General features: G+C 45.8%; 1 protein-coding gene across 5 annotated transcripts in view; it reads left to right on the plus strand.

The window, feature by feature from the left end:
- TTC3 (tetratricopeptide repeat domain 3) overlaps positions 1-22,839 on the plus strand; it is a 139,210-nt gene that overhangs the window by 111,463 nt on the left and 4,908 nt on the right. For all 5 annotated transcript variants that reach the window (XM_053306857.1, XM_053306856.1, XM_053306859.1 and 2 more), the window contains exons 34-43: positions 1,335-1,400; positions 1,874-2,023; positions 3,465-3,604; positions 14,055-14,123; positions 15,377-15,473; positions 16,928-17,028; positions 17,786-17,873; positions 18,093-18,197; positions 18,937-19,355; positions 22,061-22,178. In XM_053306857.1, the coding sequence (XP_053162832.1) occupies positions 1,335-1,400; positions 1,874-2,023; positions 3,465-3,604; positions 14,055-14,123; positions 15,377-15,473; positions 16,928-17,028; positions 17,786-17,873; positions 18,093-18,197; positions 18,937-19,355; positions 22,061-22,178 (1,353 nt within the window). The remainder of the gene's footprint in view (positions 1-1,334; positions 1,401-1,873; positions 2,024-3,464; positions 3,605-14,054; positions 14,124-15,376; positions 15,474-16,927; positions 17,029-17,785; positions 17,874-18,092; positions 18,198-18,936; positions 19,356-22,060; positions 22,179-22,839) is intronic.

A 22,839-nucleotide genomic window follows, 5' to 3' on the forward strand; every position in this document is an offset into this window, starting at 1 on the left:
CCACTTGCGCTCGAGCTGTACCTTGCTACTCCAACTTGCATAGTTCTTCCATATACCAAGGAGCTAATTTAGAAGCAGATCGGAGAGGGTGCTTAGGAGAAATCATGACTGTTGCCCTAGTGAGTTCATTATTGCAAATCTGAACCAGGGCATCAACAGAATTGTTGGCAGAACTAACCTTAAAGCCTTCTAAGTCTTTCTGTTGACCAAACTCCTCTTCATTTTCTACAAGTGGAAGAAGAAGGGTCATTGTGTTTCTCCAGACACTGCCTGTCATGTTGGAGTGTAGAACTAATTCTTTTGGCCAATAAGCTCCAGAAAGTAGAACTGCCAGGATCTTATCAGGGCACATTCCAATCAAGCCTACGCAGCCCATTTATCTGACATAACATTCAAAGACATCTACAAAACTACAATCTGGTCATCGGAGTTGCCATTCATTAAGCACTATGCCATCAACCTTCACTCAGAGGCAGAAGTGAGCTTTGGGAGAAGTGTGTTAAAAAGAGTGTTACCATTACTGTACCCTCCCCCAAGGGAGCTAGCCAAATGCCCATTCTTATGGATGACCAATGGATCATGATCCAGGTAGGAACATGGTTCATGATCCAGGTAGGATCATGGATCATGATCCAGGTAGGAACATCCAGGTAGAAGCTGCCATCTACTGAGTAAGACCATTGGTCCATCTAGCTCAGTACTGTCTACACAGACTGGCAGCAGCTTCTCCAAGGTTGCAAGCAGGAGACTCTCTCAGTCCTATCTTGGAGATGCCTTAGAACCTTCTGCATGCAAGGATGCTAGTGCTCTTCCCAGAGCTGCCCCCTCCCCTAAGAGGAATATTTTACCCAATAAACAGGTTGCAACTGAGGTAATCCGTTGATATGTGTAAGACACCCACAATCCTCCCCATTGCAGTAGTCAATAGGTATGTTGTATAGAAGATAAAAATTGATCAAGGAGAACTCAACTTACCTAAACGTACTGTGGATGATCAGCATTTGTCCAGGAACCGGAGAAAATGGCATCTCGCCTGCCTTAAATAACAGTCACACCAAGCGCGTGAGATGGAGAATGGGTGCCAAAGGGAGCTATAGCATTCCACCCACAAGGTTCCGAAGCAGGCACAGAACCCATTCTCATAGATGTCAATGGATCACCCCCAGATCATCAGTTACAGGTCAGCAACCTGCCCCCCTCCCACTCTGTTAGCACTCTATAGTATACAACCCATTGTGTAATCAGACTCATGCCTGTTCAAAAATGCATTGCTCATTGAATTATGGCATGTTACTAGCTTCTGTTGAAACAGTTTCTGAATCTCTATATTTTAGGTAGATCAAGAGCTAACAGATGAGGGAGTTAATACTTTGCCTCTCCATCCATATGAAACTCAACAAGTAAGTGAATGTTTACAGTTGGTTCAATGAAATAGCAAAGGCTTATTTCAGAATTGAAGCTAATCTGGTAACTAAAAGATATGCTGCTGCTAAAAACTCCCCAGCCTTAACTCCCTGTGAGCTTTGCCTATATGCACTGTCATCCGCATTTTTGTAGTATGTTCTAGTTGGTTTTCCAATTTGGGTATTAGCTTCTGGGGCATGGAGATCCTAGATTACATGGAATCCAGTACTTTTCTGAGTTTGTAGCTATTATGCACATGAACTCCTATGTAGAAAAAGCTCTTTGAGACTTTGTGCTACCTTTGTGAGAAATCAATATTCCTTTGGGTGACTTTTTAAATGTCCAGTATTTTGAAATATAAGAGAACTATGGAGACATGAACAGTCCTAAATTAGTAGTAGTTTCTTTTGGGTATGCAAACTAACTTAAGTGGCGTAGCATGTAAACGTTTACAATTATGCTACCTCAGGGCGATCTGTTGCGTATCGAAAAAGAGCATCACGTACTACAAGAACAACTTAAAGAAGCAAGTGAAAAATTTGAACAGCTTCAAAGTCGAAGCTCTGAAGAAACCAGTATGTTAGAAGATGAGTTAAAAATGAGAATTGATGGAAACAAGGTAAAATTGATAAATATTGCTTATGCATATCCCTGCTGGCACCCCATTAAAAAGTTCTCGGTGAAGGATCAGGGGATCCTCCACAATGTCATGAAATGTGGCATGAGAGCAGCAGTTGGAGATGGGAATTGGTAGAAATTGAGCTAGCATGTCAAAGTGGACACAAGGAGCTTTTGAATCCAAGCTCTGTTGTGGAAGCATATTCTACTGAAATCACCCTCTATAATAAAAGCCCTGTGTGTGATCCCGTGCGCCCGTGCCTTTTTCGGCAGTTCTGGGCATGCGCGGAGCGCATGCTCAGAACTGCCGAAAAAGATACGGCCGCCCAGACACAAGCGGCCATGTTGTCTAAGATTAAGGGCCAATTCGGCCCATGTATTTGCCGCCGCCGCCCGCCCTCCCAGCTCCCCAAGTCCTCCTTTATTAACCCCCCCCCCACATTTAAGGGCCAAATTGGCCCATGCATTTGCCCCCCCGCAGCTGCCGCTGCTGCCCGCCCACCCTCCCAGCTGCCGAGACCTCCTTACCCATACAAGACCTCTACAGCCCCGGGCCACGTCCTTCGCTCGATCACATTTGCTATTTAGAGAAGGAGAGAGGAGCTCGCATGCAGAGCTCCTCTCTCTTTAAACTCTCTTCCCTAACTGGCGCTATGGACGCAAAGGACGCAATAGGCGTCCTTTGCGCCCAAAGCGCCAGTTCGGGAAGAGGCTTCAAAAAGAGAGGAGCTCTGCATGCGAGCTCCTCTCTCCTTCTCTAAATAGCAAATGTGATTGAGCAAAGGACGTGGCCCGGGGCTGTGGAGGTCTCGGCAGCTGGGAGGGCGGTCGGTCGGACGGCGGCGGTGGCCGCAGGGGCAAGTCTATGGGCCGATTTGGCCCGTAAACGTGTGGGGGGGGTGTTTTTGGATCAAATAGCAGCTGGGAGGGCAGGCGGGCAGTTGCCGGCGGCGGCCGCGGGGGCAAATACATGGGTCGATTTGGCCCTTAATCTTGCACAACATCCGTTTCTTCGCAGCCCGCCTGGGCCCTGCCGCCGCCGCCACCTCCCTCGGCCACTGGCTCAGACTCAACAACGCAAAATACTGCAGTGGGGCCAATGGCGGTGGAGGCGGGGAGAGGATTGGGCCTGGCCCGCTGGGCATAGACGGAGGGAACGGGAGGTAAGGGGGGGGGAACGCTAGCGCCCCTTATTGTAACGGGCTTAAAAATACTAGTTGAGATATATCTCTATATTAATGCACTAGCCTAAGCTAGCCTACCCAACCCACCTGCCTCTGGATATAAATAGTCCTGATAATCATTACTCTTCTAAAACATGTAGAATCATGTATTAAAAAAATATTGGAAATAGTTTTGTAACTCATAGTCTAGATGCTTGAATACTAACACTTTCAATAAATTATCTATCTTTTGTCTTTGTTTTTAAAATTGCTTTATAGCTCTCTCAGAGAGAACTAGATTGGTTCCATCAAGATTTAGAAATGGAAGTGAAAAGATGGCAACAGGGGAAAAAAGAAAACCAAGACGGATTGAAAGTGGGAAAGAATAAAGTAAGAAAACTAACAGAAACCAATGAAATGTAAGTTTATTCTTTTAAAAAACTGGTTAGTGGAGTAAGGGATACCTATAGAATACTGAAATTCCAAAATTTTCTCACGTTTCACTTCTACTACTTCCAAGCTATAATTGGCAACTTTTAAAACTGTCTGCCATCTTAATAAGATGATGTTCCACTGGCTAAAAGCAAGAATAGTGTCCTCTGTGGCAGTTTGCAAAAACCTAACCTAGTGTTGATATTGGAAGCTCAGACTTGCCTGACTCCAGAAGTTGGGCAGCATCCATTTCACCTGAAACCACGTGGGTTTTACTGGAAGTGTGTGGACAGCTATTGCTAGATGGGACTCTAGTCCTGCTGGGGTGAACTCCTTAGCCAACATACCTTGTGGAAAAATAAATCATACGGCAGTGGGGCAAATAGGCGTATTTATGGTGGCCTGGACTCACCATGTTACAGTGCCATCATTGGGCTACAGTATATGAATATTTCATGAAGCTAATGAGGCCATCCAACCATCTCCACTATATTCTCTTGTCTTTGCTGCTGTTAGTGCTGTTAGCCTACATCCAGACTAGTATTGCACTTGCATGCTGTGGTCACACTAGTGCAAAGACATAGTACAGTGATGTTGTGCAAAGTAAGAGACTTCTGTTCCAGACTAGTAGCACAATCTTATATATGTCATAGAGAAGGTCTTCTTTTAAGAACGTAAGAAGCTTTAATCCAGCATCTGGTTCCTCCCAGTGGCCAGTCAGATGCCTCTGGGAAGTATTCAAGCAGCAGATGAAGGCATGCCCCCTCTTCCGCTGTTACTCCCCCGCAACTGTGCATTCAGAGGCATTATGCATAAAGCCATCCAAGGTATCATAAAGCCATAAAAACTCGTAGCTAATGGTAGATTTGTCCATGAATTTGTCTAATCCCCTTCTAAAGCTGTTCAAGGTGATGGCCATCACCACATCCCGTGGCAGAGAATTCCATAGTTTATGTGCCGTGAGTAGCCCTCTGATCATTCTGGTTGACCTCTTCTGTACCCTTTCAAGCTGTAATATCCTTTCTCCCTCGAAGTAGGAGGTCACGGCTCACAATGGGTAATCTTCCGTTCCTTGCTCCAGATAGACAGGAAGTCTCAGGTGATTAGATAGGTGATGATCCGTCCCCTTCTCCCAGCATGCCCAGGTGCACTTCCCCAGTTCCTTCCTGTCTTAGCTCCTGAATAGACGCACCTGGGCAGGCTCCTGCCCGGGACCATCCTTTCTACTCTTCTTTGGTGAGTTTTCCTTTCATTTACATGGATCTTTCTCAGGCAGGGGATACCCTACAGGGATCCCTTTCAGAGAGCACCGGGGAAGACCCAAGGGAAAAAAAGAAAAAACCTCATAAGAGGTGCTGCTATGCCTCTTCCCCTGAACCACATGGTCAGGGAAAGAGGAAAAAGAACTCTCAAAGGGAAGAAAAATGAAAGCGAGGTTGTGGGGAGGAATCTGGCTACTCTACCTGCTCTGCGGCAGAGTGAAAGGATTTTAGTTCAGACCGCCTGCAGCGATTCACTGCGGCGGCTGGGAGACCGGGGAACACGCGTGGTTGGCGGGCCGGATGGGGGGAGCGGGTCCCCTCTCCCCCTCGCCCCCCATGCCCATCCACACCGGGCTTGTCCTGGGGAGAGGCCTCAGCCCCCCTCCCGGTCCACTCCCCCCCAATTGCCCTCCCCTGCCTGGCAGGACGATTGGCAGAGAGGCGGCTACAGCCACCTCCATTGCACCCCCCGCCGCGTCTGCGGCGTTGATCACTGCCATGTCCGCTGGGGCTGGGCGGACCGCCGCCACTGGGGAGCCTGCAGCCGCTGAGGAGCCCGCTGCCTTTTCGGCCGCCTCTGCCATTTCGGCCGAGGCTCCCGCCATTGCCCTCACCTTGGGGACTGCCGCTTCGGCAGAGCCCACAGCCACGGCGAACCAAGGAGGGCCCCTCACTGAGCGGACTGCCCCCTCGGGAGAGTCCACCGCCATTGCAGCCGCTCCCGTGCTTTCGGCCGTTTCTGCCTTGGCGGCCGTGGCTGCTTCCAGTACGGCCATTTCTGTTTCAGCCATCCCCCCTGCGGGGACCGCCTCCGGGGCAGCCGCAGCCAAACGGCCCCCATCGGACTTCATGAGCGCAGCCACCTATACCGGCAGACGAAGCATTAGAGCAAACCAAGCGGGGGTGGGTGGGGAAGGAAACATCCCCACGCCGGCTAACAGTAGACACTCTTCAGCACCAACCCCTAATCCGGGGGACCACAGTGAGCCCGAGGAGTCTGATAAGGAAGAAGGGGAACATTCGGAGGAGGAGACCCCCAGATTCTGAGCCCCATCCTGAGATTGTTCTCCCAGGACATGTATGAGGTGATGCTATCCAAGGCCAAGAGGGTCATTAACACTGCAGCCCCTCAGCCAGAGCCACAGGAGACATTAGGCCAGCTGGCACTGGATGTTTCTCCTGTAGCGGGGCACCAACGCCCTGTGGTACCCTTCCCGTCACTCTTCCGGAATACCATGCGGGCCGAATGGGCTAATCCTACAGCCATAAGACACACAAGTTCATTTCCCAAGAGGCTTTATGTTCTCCCCGATGAGGCTATGGCAGAGATCGCAGTGCCCCAAATAGACCCACCCATAGTGGCTCTAGTGTCAGGGGCAATTGTGAATAGGGAAGGGGATGAACAACTTAAAGGCCCTGAGGATAGGAAAGCGGATGCCCTCGTACGTAAGGCCCACGAGGCGTCGGCTGGCTCCATCAGGGCCTCGGCCATCGCATCCGTTTTGTGGGTGAAAGACCCCCTTACCAAGCTTGAGCCAGGCCAGACTGTACTCAGACAAGGCCTTAATAAACTGGCAAAGGCTGCAGCCTTCATGGCAGATGCAAGCCTGGATTCTATTCAAGCCTCTTCTAGAGCAATGGCGGCTAACGTGGTGCTGCGCAGATCACTGTGGCTCAAAAGCTGGCAGGTGGATGCGAAATCTAAATCCAACCTGGCCTCCACACCGTTCAACAGCGGCAACCTTTTTGGTGAGGCGCTAGATGAAGTCCTGGTAGAGATACAGGACAAAAAGAGGGCCATGCCCACGGGCCGCAGAGACTCATGTAGATCGTTTCGTCTTAACCGACGTTCCTTTCGTCCCTACAAGCAGGGTACCACTTTCTGGGGCCAGTGACAGAACCGATTTCAGGGACAACCCCAGTGGGGATCCAGTAACCACTGGCACCAGAAAAACAGGTCAGGCCAGCAACAACAGCGCTTCTCCGCCCCCCAGACGGGAGGACGGCAAAACCGTAAGCAAAATTGACTATTTGCCAATGAGGCCAGGCTGCAACACTTCACCACCAAGTGGGCAGCCTCCACAAAGGACAGGTGGGTCTTAAATGCACTGGAGTCGGGTGACTGCCTGGAGTTCAACTCCTTTCCACGGGAACAGTTTCTAGAGGGCCAGGAACAAGATCAAACGCCAACAGATGGAACAGGCCTTAGCCCACCTGCTACAGATTCGGGCCATAGAGCCTGTACCCTCGAACGAACTAGGGCGTGGCATTTACTCCATTTTGTTCTTGGTACCCAAGAAGGATGGAACCTAGCGGGCAGTCCTAAACCTCAGACGGCTGAACCGCTATATTCAGAAGCGACGCTTCCGGATGGAGTCCCTGCATTCTATCAGGGAAGCAGTAGCACCTAGTGACTACCTGGCATCAATAGACCTGAAGGAGGCATACCTTCACATACCCATTGTCCCTTCACATAGGAGGTTTCTAAGGTTCTGCTACAACCGGAAACACTTCCAGTACAGGGACCTACCATTTGGGCTCTCTTCGGCCCCACGTGTCTTCACCAAGGTGCTGGCCGCCTTGGTGGGCCACATTAGGGATGTGCATGTCTCCGAACCAGTCTGGATGGGCACGGGGGGGTTGTAGCTTTAAGGGCGGGGGGTAATACTTACCACCACCCCCCGCTGCTCTTCCCCCTCCGCCGCTGTGGTTTTTGTAAAAGTTTCTGGGGCGGCAGCGTTCCTTCATGCCGCCCCTGGCCCCGTCGTTAGCCTTCCAGAGCTCAAGTACGCTACACGCATGCGCCCGTTCCGGCGCGTGTGTGCAGTCGCCACTGCGCGCATGCTCCGTACACGTCATAGAAACTTTTACAAAAACCACAGCGCCGGAGAGGGAAGAGTGGCGCGCGGGGGGGGTACGTACTAACCCCCCTGCCCTTAAAGCTACAACCTTCCTCCGTGCCGAGCCGCCGGACCGGCTCGGAACCAGACTGGTTCGGAGGCCTCCAGCATGGCCTCCGAACCGGTTCAGGCACATCCCTAGGCTACATGAGGCTTAAGGGCCTCACGGTCCATGCTTACCTAGACGACATTTTAATTCGAGCACACTCCCTTCAGCAGGCGAACACAGACGTCCTGAGGGTCCGCCAGTCACTACAATCCCATGGGTTCCTTGTGAACGAGGCCAAGAGCCAGTTCCAACCGTCCCACACCATTCAGCATTTGGGAGCCTGGTTCGACACAAGGGCGGCCACCATATACCTCCCTGTAGACAGGAGAGAGAAACTGCAACCAGATCCAACCGCTCCTAAGCCGAGCGCAGGTGGAGGTCATGACACTGGCTCAGGTTCTGGGGTCCATGATTGCATGCATCGAATGCCTGCCATGGGCAAGGTGGCATGCACATCCATTACAGTGGATGCTACTACCCTTCCAGGACGATATCACAAGCCGCACAAGGCGACTGATTCCACTCCCACGTCAGGTCCGGCAGTCCCTTTGCTGGTGGCTGTCCCAGAACCTGGAAAGGAGGGACCTCCTAATGGAGCCCGAAAGGATCACCATCACTACAGACACCAGCCTGTTGGGATGGGGAGCCCTTTGCAAAGGGCAGACAGCCCAGGGACTCTGGACTTCGGAGGAGGCCCAACACAGCATCAACTGGTTGGAACTGAGGGCCATCAGACTGGCCCTCCGTCACTTCTCGGGAGTCTTACAGGGGCAGCATTTGTTGGTCAGTACCTACAACATGACTGCCAAGGCACACGTGAACCGACAGGGTGGAACCAGGTCCAGATTCCTAATGGAGGAGTCGTACGCTCTATTCCTGTGGGCAGAGTCCCATCTGCAGTCGATCAGGGCAGAACACCTGAGCAGTATTTCCAGTGTCCAGGCAGACTGGCTCAGTCACCAGACAGTGGACCAAGCAGAGTGGGCGCTCCACCCCAAGGTCTTCAGGCAAATTCAGAACAGCCTGGATCTGTTCGCGTCCCCAGAGAACACCAAGCTACCCCGCTTCTTCACAAGGTTCTTCCATCACCTCGCAGAAGGCACAGACGCTCTGAATGCCCCTTGGCCACAATGTCTCCTGTATGCCTTCCCACCGATAGGACTGATCCCTCGGGTGGTGGCGAGGGTCCGTCAGAGGGCAGCTCAGCTCATTCTGGTGGCCCCCTTCTGGCCAAGGCGTCCATGGTTCGCCGATCTGGTGCTGCTCTCAGTGGTGGAACCAATGCCCGTTCCCCTGCGGCCAGACCTGCTGTCCCAAGGGCTGTTACGCCACCCAGACCCGGCATGGCTCCAACTTCACGCCTGGAGCTTGGGCACGCACTATTAGCAAACAAGGGATACTCCAAGCCGGTGCAGGACACAATTCTGGCTGCCAGGTGCCAGAGCACCAATAGAATTTATCAGACAACCTGGGCTGCCTTCCTCAGATGGTCAAGGCATAAAAGAGTCGACCCAGCTTCGGCCAGGGTTCCCCAGGTTCTGGCCTTCCTCCAGGCAGGCCTAGATCAAGGTCTAAGACCCAGTACACTAAGACGGCAGGCTTCGGCCTTAGTGTCAGTACTCAAGCTTAAAGGTACAGGTGGCCTGAGTTTACACCCCCATTTGTCATGTTTTTTACGTGGGGCTACCAATCTTTCTCCACCTCCAGTTCATCGTTTCCCTTCATGGAACCTCAATAAGGCCCTAAACGCTCTCACGCGCAAACCCTTCGAACCACTGTCGACCATTCCCTTGAAATACCTATCGTACAAAGTTCTCTTCCTAGCAGCTATCACCTCAGCACGCAGGGTGTCAGAACTGGGAGCACTCTCGGTTCGGAAGGAGCTCTGCATATTCCAGCCAGACACGGTGGTCCTTAAGTTGGATCCTACCTTCATACCTAAGATCAACTCGGTCTTCCATCGTTCCCAAGTACTGGTGCTACCGTCATTCTGTCCCAGCCCGAAGCACCCACTAGAGCGTAAATGGCACACCCTAGATGTGCGCAGGGCCCTGCGCATATACATTTGAAGGACCAAAGACTTAAGAAGGTCTGAGGCTCTTTTCATGTCCTTCCATGCCAGGTCCTTGGGGACCAAGGCTTCCAAAACTACCCTGGCTCGCTGGTTGAGGGTTTGCATTGCCACAGCCTATCAGGCCCTGTCAATCCAAGTGCCACGGGGAATTACAGCGCAGTCCACCCGCAGTGCAGCTACCTCGGCATTCACAGCTCAGGCACCACTGGGGGAGATTTGCCGCGCAGCCACGTGGTCATCCCCCTCTCCCTTTCTAAACCACTATAAAATTGACTCTCTAGTCGCAGAGCAGGCAGCCTTTGGGAGGATTATTCTGCAACAAGTGGTGCACAGCTGAGAAGGATCCACTTCCCCCCCACGGGTACCTGTACTGCTCTGGTAGGTCCCATTGTGAGCCATGACCACCTACTTCGAGGGAGAAAGAAATACTGGCCCTAACGTGGAGGGTTCTTTCTCCTCTGAAGTAGGAGGTCACGCGGCCCACCCGTGGATCTGACACATACTTTCATCAATATACTGCACTCATTGAGGCGTCACTAATGACTTGTATATCAGTACTAACGATTCTAAGTCTCAGGCATTCTGTCCTCTGCCCTTCACCCCTTGCATGCTGATCTCTAGCCCGTAGCACTGTGAGCTAGGCAAACAAGCCAAGAAATAGCACCATGAGCGGGGACTACCCGTCATGAGGCACGACAGTCGGAACTGGGGAAGTGCACCTGGGCATGCTGGGAGAAGGGGACGGATCATCACTTATCTAATCACCTGAGACTTCCTGTCTATCTGGAGCAAGGAGCGGAAGATTACCCATTGTGAGCCGTGACCGCCTACTTCAGAGGAGAAAGAACCCTTCACGGTAGGACCAATGTTTCTTTTTGAGATATGGTGATCAGAACTTTACACACTGTTGCACATTTGGACAGAGGTGTTAGGCCCAGACCTTAGGGAGCAAGTATGAGGCCCCGCCCTCCCCACTTCCCTGGAGGACCCCAGCAGCATGTCTGTCCACCACCTGTGGTGAGAATCTCTTCCCCATGCAGCCCGCAGCACGAGTTCTGCAATGCCTCACTTCCCCATCCAGCACACCAGCAGCCTGGTGCTGGCTATCCAGAGATTCTCTCCCTGCCCCCCAGCAGGCGGCTGCTGCTCCCCCTGCCCACTGATCAGTTGTTCAGTGGGTGGGTGGGGCTAGCTGTTCGGGTGGGTGGGGCTAGCTCCTCTGCCTGCCTCATGGCTCTTCAGCAGCATGGGATGGAAGGCTGCTTAGCAGCAGAGAGCTGAGCTGGGCAGGGAGGGGACCAGTGCTGGCTGACCCCAGATTTGTGCAAGCCCTCTGCTCTCCCCACCACTGCCTATTTGTGTGCTGTGCCTGCCTTGTTGTTGGATCCATTCAGATGGTGTGTGGTTGGGATTATATGGGATTTGTTATCCCCCCATTTTGTGTATTTCTAGGATGTTTTGGCCTAGAGCTTTGATACTTGACACAGATTTGGGACAGGATAAGAGGGCTCTAAATATTTAATTTGAAGCAGATTGGTCAATCAGTTGGTTTTAAATAATTGCGGGGGGGGGAACAAACTTCAAAAAAATGTCACATAAGTGGCTTCTTTCATGACAGAAAATTACAAAACCTTCTGGAACTGAAGCCCCATACCCCCAACCATCATTGTTGGAGCTGGTTGAGAGGAGAGCTGGTCTTGACGTACCAAGTATGACATGTCGCCTTAGCTAAGCAGGGTCTTGCCTGACTTGATGTGTGAGCAGTGTAAGATATTCTTCTCAGGGGATTTAGCCACTCTGGGAAGAGCAGAAGGTTCCAAGTTCTCTCTCTGGCTTCTCCAAGATAGGGCTGAGAGAGATTCCTGCCTGCAGCCTTGGAGAAGCCACTGCTAGTCTGTGTAGACAATACTGAGCTAGATTGACCTATGGTCTGATTCGGTATATGGCAGCTTCCTATGTTCCTGTTCTGCCCCCATGTGGAGGAATCCCTTTGCCTTAATTAAAAAAGGTTGAAGCACCCCACTTTTCATCCCAACCCTTTAGATCTCCTGGAATGGCTTGGCCTAGGATTTTGATATTGGGAACAAGTAGGGCAGAATGGGAGAGCTCTGTATATTTAATTTGAAGCAGATTGGTCTATCCTTTTTTTTAAAATGATGTTTAAACTTTTAAAGAGTGGAAATTGTGCACACAAATATGCTGTGTGAAGGTGTAGGAGTGAGTGTGTGTGTGTGTGTGTGTGAGAGAGAGAGAGAGAGAGAGAGAGATTGCACATTTATTTTGCAAGAGAGGCAATATCCCTTTACAGATACAGTGAACCCCACTGCACTTGGAATACTGTGTGTAGTTCTGGTCACTGTATCTGAAAAAGGATATTATGGACCTTGAAAAGGTGCAAAAAAGGTCAACCAAAGCCCATCATAGATTTGATATTATATCAAATATAATATCACCATAATGATATTATAATAGTAGCAGTTTTATCTTCAGACCCCTTCACAATGATCCCTAGCATGGAATTTACCTTTTTCACAGCTGCTACACCCTGAGTTGACACTTTCATACCATGACCACAAGATCTCTCTCCTGGTTAGTCCCTGACAACTGAGACCCCATCAGTGCATATATGAAATTGGGATATATTTAATTTTTTGCCCCAATGTGCATCACATTACACTTACTTTCATTGAACTACATTTGCCATTTTGTTATCAACTCACCCAATTTGGAGATACCTTTTTGGAGCTTCTCACAATCTGCTTTGGATTTCACTACCCTAAATAGAACATAATAACAGCCCTGGTGGTTCTGATCCAAGGCCCATCTAGTCCAGAATCCTGTTTCACACAGTGGTCCACCAGATGCCATTGGAAGCCTACAGGCAGGAGTTGAGGGCATGCCCTCTCTCCTGCTGTTACTCCCCTGTAACTGGTACTCAGAGGCATCCTGCCTTTAAGGTTGGAGGTGGCCTATAAATAGTTGAGTGTTATCTGAAAATTTGCCCACCTTGCTGCTTACCCCACTTTCTAGATCGTTTATTAATAAATTGAAAAGCATCAGTTCACGTACACATCCTTGGGGGACCTCAGTTCGTTCTTCTCTCCATTGTGAAAATTATCTGTTCCTACCCTCTGTTTCCTGTCCCTTAACAAGTTATCAATCCATAAATGAACCTGTCATCTTATCCCATGACTGGGATAAGCTTACTTAATAACCTTTAATGAGTCTATTATACAGTTTGATGAAGTTCTAATTTACAGTGTCAACTGGTCCACCTCTATCCACATGCTTTTTGACACACTCAAAGAGGTTAGTAAGCCAAGATTTACATTTGCAGAAGCTGTGCTGATTCTCCTTCAGCAGGGCCTGTTCTCCTATTTATTTATTTATTTATTTATTTATTTTTGCATTTATATACCGCCTTTCGTTAAAAAGATAACCCCAAGGTGGTTTACAAAAGTTAAAAACATACAATAAAAAGACAATAAAAACATCATGTTAAAAATATAAAAACATATAAAAACAGGCATAAAAACAATACAACAAATACAACAAATAAAAACACAGAGAAGCTGCAGTAGAAAACGATCATGTAAAAGCCTGGGTAAAAAGCCATATATGTTTAATAGTGTTGACTTTTAATTTTGCTTTTATTATGTTGCGCAATATCATGGAGCACCATGACTTTGCACACTCTGTAGACATTAAAGTGCGTGCAGCTTCTCTCATTGCACTAGTCCATCACTAATCGGGATGTCAGTGAGTGCCAGTGTGTATAGAGGCAGACTTAATTGTCATTCCACCTTGCACATCATCCTAAGTACTAGTATGCACCAATAATATTTTACTTTAATAATTCTTGAGCCTTAATGTTTTCAGGCCCCATTTTATATCCTGACAAAAACACAGCTATAATTCAGACTTCATGAAATGTATGGGAGTTTCACTTTGTTTGACTCTTCATTCTGTTGTGTTAAGTCCTCTGTTACATTCCGCAGTTTATAGCACATCTCTAGACTTGGTAATCTGGACAGAAAAGAAAAATTCTCTGCCATCAAAATCTTAAGGATTGGGTATGGGCAATGTAGTTAGCTAATCTTGTGTTCTGAATAAACCTTGTTTCTCCTGAGACATCTGTGTATGTTATAACAGATATACAAGGACCATTGATGAGAAGGATAAGCAGTATAAACTACATTTGGATGAATTTCTCGAGATCAGGTAAGTTTAAACTTGCCTCACTGAGCAGTCTTTCAGTTGGACATTAGAAAATCACGGCTTTCCATATAGGGAAACAAACCCCTCATTTGAATGCTCAGAATTCAAGTTATTAAAGGTATGTTTGGAGGTAAGGCACCAGTCCAGGCAGTTTCCTTGCTAAATTTTAGAAGGTTGTTTACCCTGTAAATCCATTTTAAGCTAGTATGTTTGATTAGTCCAAATTAAACTACGACTATTTATTGCTGTATGTAATTTATTTTTCTAAGTGAAATATTTGTTAAGCAGTTTTTTGTTGACTAATTCAGTCCTGCCAAATATGCAGGAACAATATATCAAAGTGCCGTGAATGTATGTTTGTTTGTTTGTTTTGTTTTGTTTTATTTTATTTTATTTTATTTAGCGTATTTCTATACCACCCAAAACTTACGTCTCTGGGCAGTTTACAACCAGATAAAACCAAAAGTAAAACATTAGTTAAGAACAGAAAGATATTTAAAAACACGACAATTAATTAAAAAACAATATTCTAAAATATTACAGTCTTGTCTTCCCATGTCTCTGCTTTTACATCATGTTTTCCAACTGTTATGAACACTTTGGGATCTATCTTGCCAATGCTATTAATGTATATGAGAATTCATCCACACATTGAGAGGGGGCTGACACACACACACAACAAACTGTCCAGATGAGAGAGCACAGCTGTGTTGGTTGAATGTGTATCTTAGATCACTATGAATATCTGGTTCACAGCTTAGCTTAGCTGCTGAGTGGTGGGCAAATCTCTATCCCCGGCCCTTCTGTATAACATAGTGATAATACTGAAATTCCTTGTAAGTTTGAAAAAAATGTATGTGAAGTTCTTTGAACACTTATCAAAACTGAAATCAGAGGTGTGGGTTTCTTGGGAAATTTTGAATTGGAAAATCTTCCAGAATACTTTCCATACAAATTCCCCCTCATTTGCATAAAACTTGCATTTTTCTTTTGAAAAATGTTATACATATTTTTCTGATGCGCTAGATGGATTGTGATCTGCTTTAGTGGGGTGTCTGACCTATTTGTACATATATATTTTTAAACTCACTTTATCTCAAAGGTTTTTCAAGTAGCCAAGCAGATACTTCAGAAATGGAAAATTTTCCACAGAAAAATAAGTGCCCCACATCTCTAACTAAAATATGCTTGCTTGTTTAGTAAAATTGAAGTCTATTCCAAGCATGTGTTTAACTGTGTTTGAATTGACTCCACAGTAATAAGTTTGAAAATGAGAAAGTGAAAATGGAAGAGCTTATAAAGAAGAGCCACAATGACTACCAAGAGTGTATTAAGCGAGCTGTTGCAGCAGAGGTAAACCATGCTATGCTAGAACCTTGCTCACAAATGCCTACTCCCACTCTTCACTACAGTTACAAAATCCTCTTCTCCCACGGCTCCTTAAAGTTATAAAATCTTTCAACCACAGCTTAGAAGCTTTGCGCTGAAAAACGTAACTCTGTGACTATTCCAAAGCATCCTGTGGTGCTTCAGCATAAATAGTTTTTGTTGGTTAGTATCCTGTGTGCCTCAGAACACTGCAAATGGAAAAGGTCCTTTTGTATGACCTCTGCCTTCAGTTTCTTCTGTGTGTCTAGAAATGATTGCCATTTGAAAATATTCATGAAATAAATAAATTGCCTTTCATATATTTGCCTGATTACAACATAGTAAGGAATAGTTCTCAGTGAATATTCCTTAAGCACAAATGTGGCCATCTCCAAGAACTATCAGCCAAAAAACCACTGAGGGCCAGTGTGGTATAGTGTGGTATCTAGTATGGGCCTGGGCTGGGGAGGCCTGATTTCCCTGCTTGGACTGAGAAGCTCACTGGCGCAGTCACTCTCCCCATGTACACCATACTAAACTCCTTGAGGATGGCTGGTCTAGAAACAGGAATTAATAGGTCCTGTCACACCCAGCTCTCTAAGAGGTTTCTAGCCGTTTGTCACCTTTTAAAAATCATGATCCAGATTGTACTTCAATCTCATCTGCTTCTCCTTCTTGGTTATGGCTTGTTCCATGCTGTCTTAAAAACGTTTTCTTGTGTTTAAAACTGACTTCTAGTTTTCATTTGGATTTTATATAAGCCACCATTAGAGCCTATTTCCTGTTATAAGGGCAAAGTATAGCATTCTAATGCCTGCTATTTGGTTGGTTTGCAATAATTTACAATAAGCTTAACATCATCTGAATTCACAATCGGTAGTATCCAGAGTTCTGATGGTACCAGTGCAAAGCCTGTGGTGCTGCAGTGGAAAGGAGGAATAACTGGAAACTGAGCAGAGCAGTCCCCACCTCATGGTTTCTAGATATTCCCTCTCCCTCTGTGTCCTGCGCATTTCCCATGCCATTGCCAAAAGTTTCCACCTCACTAATGGCTTCTCAGGGAACTTCAATAGGGAGTTGCTGGTGAGGGAAGTTTTTCCTTTTGCTGGTGTATCTTATACCAGTGGTACACTCTGGATGGTACTAATTGAATATGGATTATATTCAATGCATTGTGTTGAGATGAGCTGGGTAGTATTCTATAATAAGCTATAAATTCTGTACATAAAATCACCTTTCAGATTTCTTGCAGGGGAACAGAATAGCAGCCCAGAGGTTTGGATGGGGCACAGCAACATCTGGAGAACTGAAATGTCATTTAAGGCAGTATTACAGGCAGATAAACTCATAGGAATGACATGGGTTAATTGTATCCATGAGAGTGAGTTCTTTTATCCAACTAGGTGGTTTGATTTTAATCTCAGTAAATTTTATTTTAGGTATCGGTGCTTGAAAATTGGAAGGACATGGAATTATATAAGTTACACAGAAGAGCAACAAATGAAGAAGCTAATCTTAAATATTTTAAGTTCATGTCCAGGTATGGCTAACAACAAATGTAAATGCTAGAATTCGTGCTTTTCAGTTTGGCTGGAAGTTTCCTCAAAGGAATCATCAGTATTTTGCACTGACTAATGCTGCTTTCTTAATAAAGTAGTAATGTGTTCTGAACTAATAATTTTTACTTTGCTTAACAATAATTACTGGCATAAAATTCAGTGTAAGTTATCCAGGAAGCTTTAGGATAGCAATAGCAATAGCACTTACATTTATATACCGCTTTATAGCCGGAGCTCTCTAAGCGGTTTACAATGATTTAGCATATTGCCCCCAACATTCTGCCCCCAACATTCTGGATATTCTTATTAGAATGTTGCATCTGTGCGCAAACATTTCTGTAGATTGAGGATTCTTGGTGAGAAGATATTTTAAATGTCACAAACCCCAGTGCATCTGACAAGACTGGGTTGCTGTGTTTGTTCCAGGTGCCATGATATAGATTTAATATATTAATGAGGTGTGACCAATTAAATTCAAATATCTTCTGAAGACTAAATTACTAAACTGTTCATTCCTGGGTATCTTTCTTGAAGCTCTTGAATCCCAGTTGCAGGGGAGTAACAGCAGGAGAGAGGGCCTGCCCTCAGCTCCTGCCTGTAGGCTCCCAGCAGCATCTGGTAGGCCACTGGGTGAAACAGGATGCTGGACTAGATGGGTCTTGGGCCTGATCCAGCAGGGCTGTTCTTATGTTCTCTGTTACAATGGCATGGAACTAAACAAAATTGTAAATTTTTCAGCCACTCAGCAGTACCTCAATCAAAGTTACAAATTGATTCTTGGGAGTCCTTTATTTCTAATATCAAGGAAGAAATGAGAAAGACGGAGGTATGTCTGCCATACTTCTACTTTATTTCGTTTGTTTGTTTATCGCATTTGTATACTACCCCATATAAAATCTCTGGGCAGTGCGCAAATTAAAACACAATTAAAAGCTTAAATCATATAAAACAAATTAAAATAACCATCAATAAAACTTTTAACTATTTGGAGTAATTTTCCTCCTCATGTCCCCCATTGCATCTAAACCTTTTGTTCTTTCCGCAGAATCAGTTTGAAGAGAGAATTTGTATGGTAAAAGATGGCATTGTTCTAAATAGTATTCCCAAAGTGGAAATTGCAGAATTTCAGCTTCCTTCTGGTCCATTGTCAGTAAGTGTCTTAACAATTGTATGCATGTTTGTATGAGGTTTTTCTGTGGAATACTAATGGCCCACTGGATTCTCACCATCAGTACAGATAATGGGGCATCTTTCAGGATTGTCCTTCCTGTGGTGAGGAAACCCAAGGAGCTGGTTCCTGAAGCCACTGCCTTGAAGAGCTGAAGGGTGATGAAATGTTTGGGCAATCCTATCTCCATCTCCTTGCCTCCAGCTTGTCAACCAAGTTGCTGCCCCTTTGCTGCAAAGCAACAGAAATTTGATTGAAGGGCTTAGAGATGGTGAAATGTGAAGGGAGCTATGATGATGCAGCACTTGATTAACTTTTTCAACAAGGTGAAAGGCAGTAATGTCCTTAAATACTTTGACAGAAAACTTTAGGCACTGTTCTGCTTACAGTGTTTGTGGGGAAGGAAGTATAACTTAACATCTATGTTAAATTTTTACTCTCCGTAAGTATGCTATTATAAACCGCCCAGAGAACGTGCATTTTGGGCGGTATAGAAATGCATTAAATAAATTTTTAAAATTATGGAAATCATTATACTGTATGTGAAGTAGAGAATGACTGACTGCCTGGAGAAAGCAGATGACATTGTAATAGTGGCTTTGTTTGAATTTTTATCATGGAGACATCAGTATATCAGGCTCTGAAGTGCAAAAGCATTACAGTATTTGAAAAGACTGTTTGAATAAATTACCCACTCTATTTGTGCTATTTTTCCCCCTAGGCAATGCATGAGAGGCCACCTATTAATGATCCAGCCATCGTAATGTATTCAGCTGCAGTTCCACACCTGCCCCCTAACTTGTTTGCTACATTTTCAAGTAGTAAAGACAACAGTGTTCAGCACTCCACAGTTAGTGTGGATACTGGAAATAAAACATCCCACCAAGGTTCTAAGCCTTCATTTGGAAATGAAGACTTGGGAGAAGCACCTCCTGAATGCAAGAGAAAGTTGCATTCAGATAAAGTATGTCTACCCCAGTCAGTGGGTGACTCTGGAGTAGATAACCAAGATGTCCAGCTAGAAGAACCAGCAGCTTCTGTGGGATTGGACCATATTAAAGATACAAACAGGCCACCGCTTCCAAAACCATCTAAAGATATCATTGATGAACTTGGAACTATATTCCCACATTTTACAAGGTATTTCTCCATGGAAATGATGTTGGTGTTCTTTAGCTTTGGGTTTTGTAGTAGATTGATTTCTCAGGTTTCAGCTGGAGATCTCACTTCTTGGGTGGGTTTCCTTTCTAGTTGAGACTGCTTGTCTCTGATTTTCTATTTTATAGAAGGTACAGCTGTATAGCAACTCTTTAAAACAGATACATGGCAGGATAATGCACATTTTATTTTCTTCTGACTGTATACTTCTCTATATTAAATAATATGTGCTAATAGAAGCACTTCAAAGCAGATTGGTGTATTAAAAGTCTCACATGATCTATCTCATTACTGTGAACAAGATACTGGGGCAACTGAATCTTATCTTTGTGGTTCATTCATCATGAGTCTTGCCTTAGCATATGTATGCCACTGAGGCACACAGTTGAGAACTTTGGCATTGTCTCCTTTGTTTGTTTGTTTAAAATATTTATACCCTACTCTTCCAGTATACTACTGCTCAGGGCAGCTCACAACTATAAAATAAATACAATGTAAAATAAAAGTAATAAAATTAACCAAATTAAGTAAACAAGTTAAGTTAGGCTAAAACCACAATCAGAATTAAATTTAAAATTAAAAGTTATTTTAAAAGATAAAAATTGAGAATTCTAAAAACTCAAGAACCTACCAGATATAACCAAAGATGGAGCATTAAAAAGCCTCTTTTTTTAAAAAAATGTGTTTTTAGTTGTTGTTTAAGAACATTGAGGGGAGGGAGCATGATGAAGCTCTTCATGGAGAGCGTTCCAAAGCCAAGGGGCCACACCCCAAAAGGCCTTGTCTCTAGTCCCCACCAACCAGATCTCTGTTAGTGGTGGGGCCATGAGCAGGGCCTAAGATGATGAGTGGAGGGCCCTGGCAGGTTCATATGGGCGAATGTGGTCTGACAGGTACTCCGGCCCCAAGCTGTGTAGAGCTTTAATGGTCAAGACCAGCACCTTGAATTTAGCCAGAAGTGGACTGGTAATCAATGAAGCTGCCATAGGATGGGTGTGACACTCATGAAGCAACTTGTGCCCATGAGCATCCTTTCAGCAGTATTCTGGACCAGCTGAAGCTTCTGAACTGCCTTCAAGGGCAGTCCCACGTAGAGTGCATTGCAGTAGTCCAATCTGGATGTTACCAAAAGCACGAGTGACTGAAGTCAGGTCCGACTTTCTCCAAGTAGGGTCGCAGCTGGCATACCAGCTGTAGCTGGTAAAAGGCACTTCTGCACACTGCCACCACCTGAAACTCAAAGGACAGTGTCAGGTCCAGAAGCACCCCAAGCTGTGGACTCTGTCTTTCAGAGGGAGTGTGATCCCGTTCAAGACCAGATTTATCTCATTACTTAGATGGTCAGTTCTACCAACCCAGAGCACTTTCGTCTTATCTGGATTAAGTTTCAGCTTGTTTGCCCCCATCCAGTCCAGAACAGCCTCCAAGCCCTAGTTCAGAGCATCCATTGCCTCCCTGGTGTCTGCTGATTTAAAAGATAGGTAGAGCTGGATGTCATCAGCCTACTGATGGCACCACAGCCCACACCCACGATGACCTCTCCCAGAGGTTTCATGTAGATGTTAAACAGCATAGGGGACAGAATAGAACCCTGTGGCACCCCATAAGCCAAAGGCCAAGGGGTGGAGCAGGCATCCCCCAGTATCACCACCTGAGTACAAACTTCCAGGTAGGAGCGGAGCCACTGTATAATTGTGCTCCCAAGTCCCAACCCAGAGAGACGTCCCAAAAGGATACCATGGTTGATGGTATCAAAAGCCCCCAAGAGGTCCAGGAGGATCAACAGAGTCACACTCCCTCATCCAGGTCAGAAGCCAGACTAGAAAGGATCTAAGTAATCAGTTTCATCCAGGACTGCATGGAGCTGAGTTGCCACCACACTCTCCAACACCTTGCCTTATCTGTATACCTGTGTATTACCATCCACAGGAAAGTGTTCCTCAGCTGTTTCTCTCTCTCATTACATTGATTGGTGCAGAGCTAAGCAGAGTCTCACTTCCAAACTCTGAAATTATGTTGTTCAAGGGGAGGATCCATAGCTCAAAGCACATTATTATTATTTATTGGATTGGATTGCATTTGTATACCGCCCTTCCAAAATGGCTCAGCTTTGCATGCAGGGAAGTCTCAGGTTCCTTCTCTGACATCTCTACATAAGACTGGGAATACCTGTCTGAAACCCTGTAGAGCAGTTGCCAGTCAGTGATCAATGGTCTGATTCAGTGTAAGGTAGCTTCATATATTGGTTGAATTTTTAGATCTTGAATGTCCATTTCTTATTGCTCAAATACTTGTTTCTTGATTTTAGTCCTAAGGGGCTTTAGTGCTATGTGGAATGTTTTGTCTGGGTTTAGATTATGTGCTATCCAACTTGCATACATTTTTCTGAAATGGCTTAAAGAAATTGCATGTTCCGTCAGACTGTTGTCAGGTCAAGTTCCATCTTCTGAACTAGGAACAGTGCAAAATAGATATCCTCATTTTCACTGTTGCCAGCAGACTTAATTATTAAGAAGAAATTATAGTGGAGGCAGCAGCTTTTACTATGTGTGACGTTGCTAATGTGCATGTTAAGCTTTTGGTTTTAGCAGTGGTGGCGGGTAGGGGGCTGACATTTCTGCAAGACACCGCTTGCGGGTAATCACATTGTTGTGAGGCTCTGCTCTTCTTCCTTCTCTCTTCTGCAGCTCAGATTTCAAGAACTTTATAAAAGAAGTAGAAGTGAAGAACAGGAAAAAGCTCAACCCCAATGAGCTCCTTACCTTAGTGACAGAACTTATTCTGGATCATCCAAATAAGAAAAAGGTATCATCCCCACCCCAAAGTCTGACTCTATGCAGTTGCAAAACATGGCAAAAACATGTAATGTATGTGAAATAAGATGAGATGTGTGGAATACTAAAACTGAAACAAATTCCAAATGGATACTTTCTTTTACTGTCTTTATAGTACAATAATGATTGAAAGGGAGCAGATGATGTAAGGAAGTATGTTGAGAAGAGGATTAAGAAAATTCAGTCTGTTGCCCCTTCTCACTTTTCTTTCAGTTTAGGACATTCAGGCACTGCGTATACAGAAGCCCTCAGCTTGGAATTGGAGCTAGCTGTGGAACCAATTTTGGCCCTGCTGACTGTAGGCAGACACTTGGTTCAACAGCAGTCCAAGAGTGGAGGTCATTGGGATGGGTAGCAGCTGACTGCTAGAGTGCTATTTTCTTTCAAAGATATTTAGTGCACAGTGTGACCAGTTATTAATGTTTTTACTGATTTTAGGGATCAAAAGCACACTAAAGAGTCTGTTAGTGTACAGAATCTTTCTGTACACCAGAAAGTTTCTGTAGCCTTCTTAGTTCAGGTGGTCTCTTGTTATGGCATTGAGTTCTCCCAACTTGATTAGAAGTTTCATGGTCTATTAAGGCCTTCTTTGTCTAATAGAGCTCAATATTTCAAAGCTCCATGAAGGCTAT

Source organism: Hemicordylus capensis, chromosome 3 (genome assembly GCF_027244095.1).
Source record: "Hemicordylus capensis ecotype Gifberg chromosome 3, rHemCap1.1.pri, whole genome shotgun sequence".
In the NCBI taxonomy this organism is placed as follows: domain Eukaryota; kingdom Metazoa; phylum Chordata; class Lepidosauria; order Squamata; family Cordylidae; genus Hemicordylus; species Hemicordylus capensis.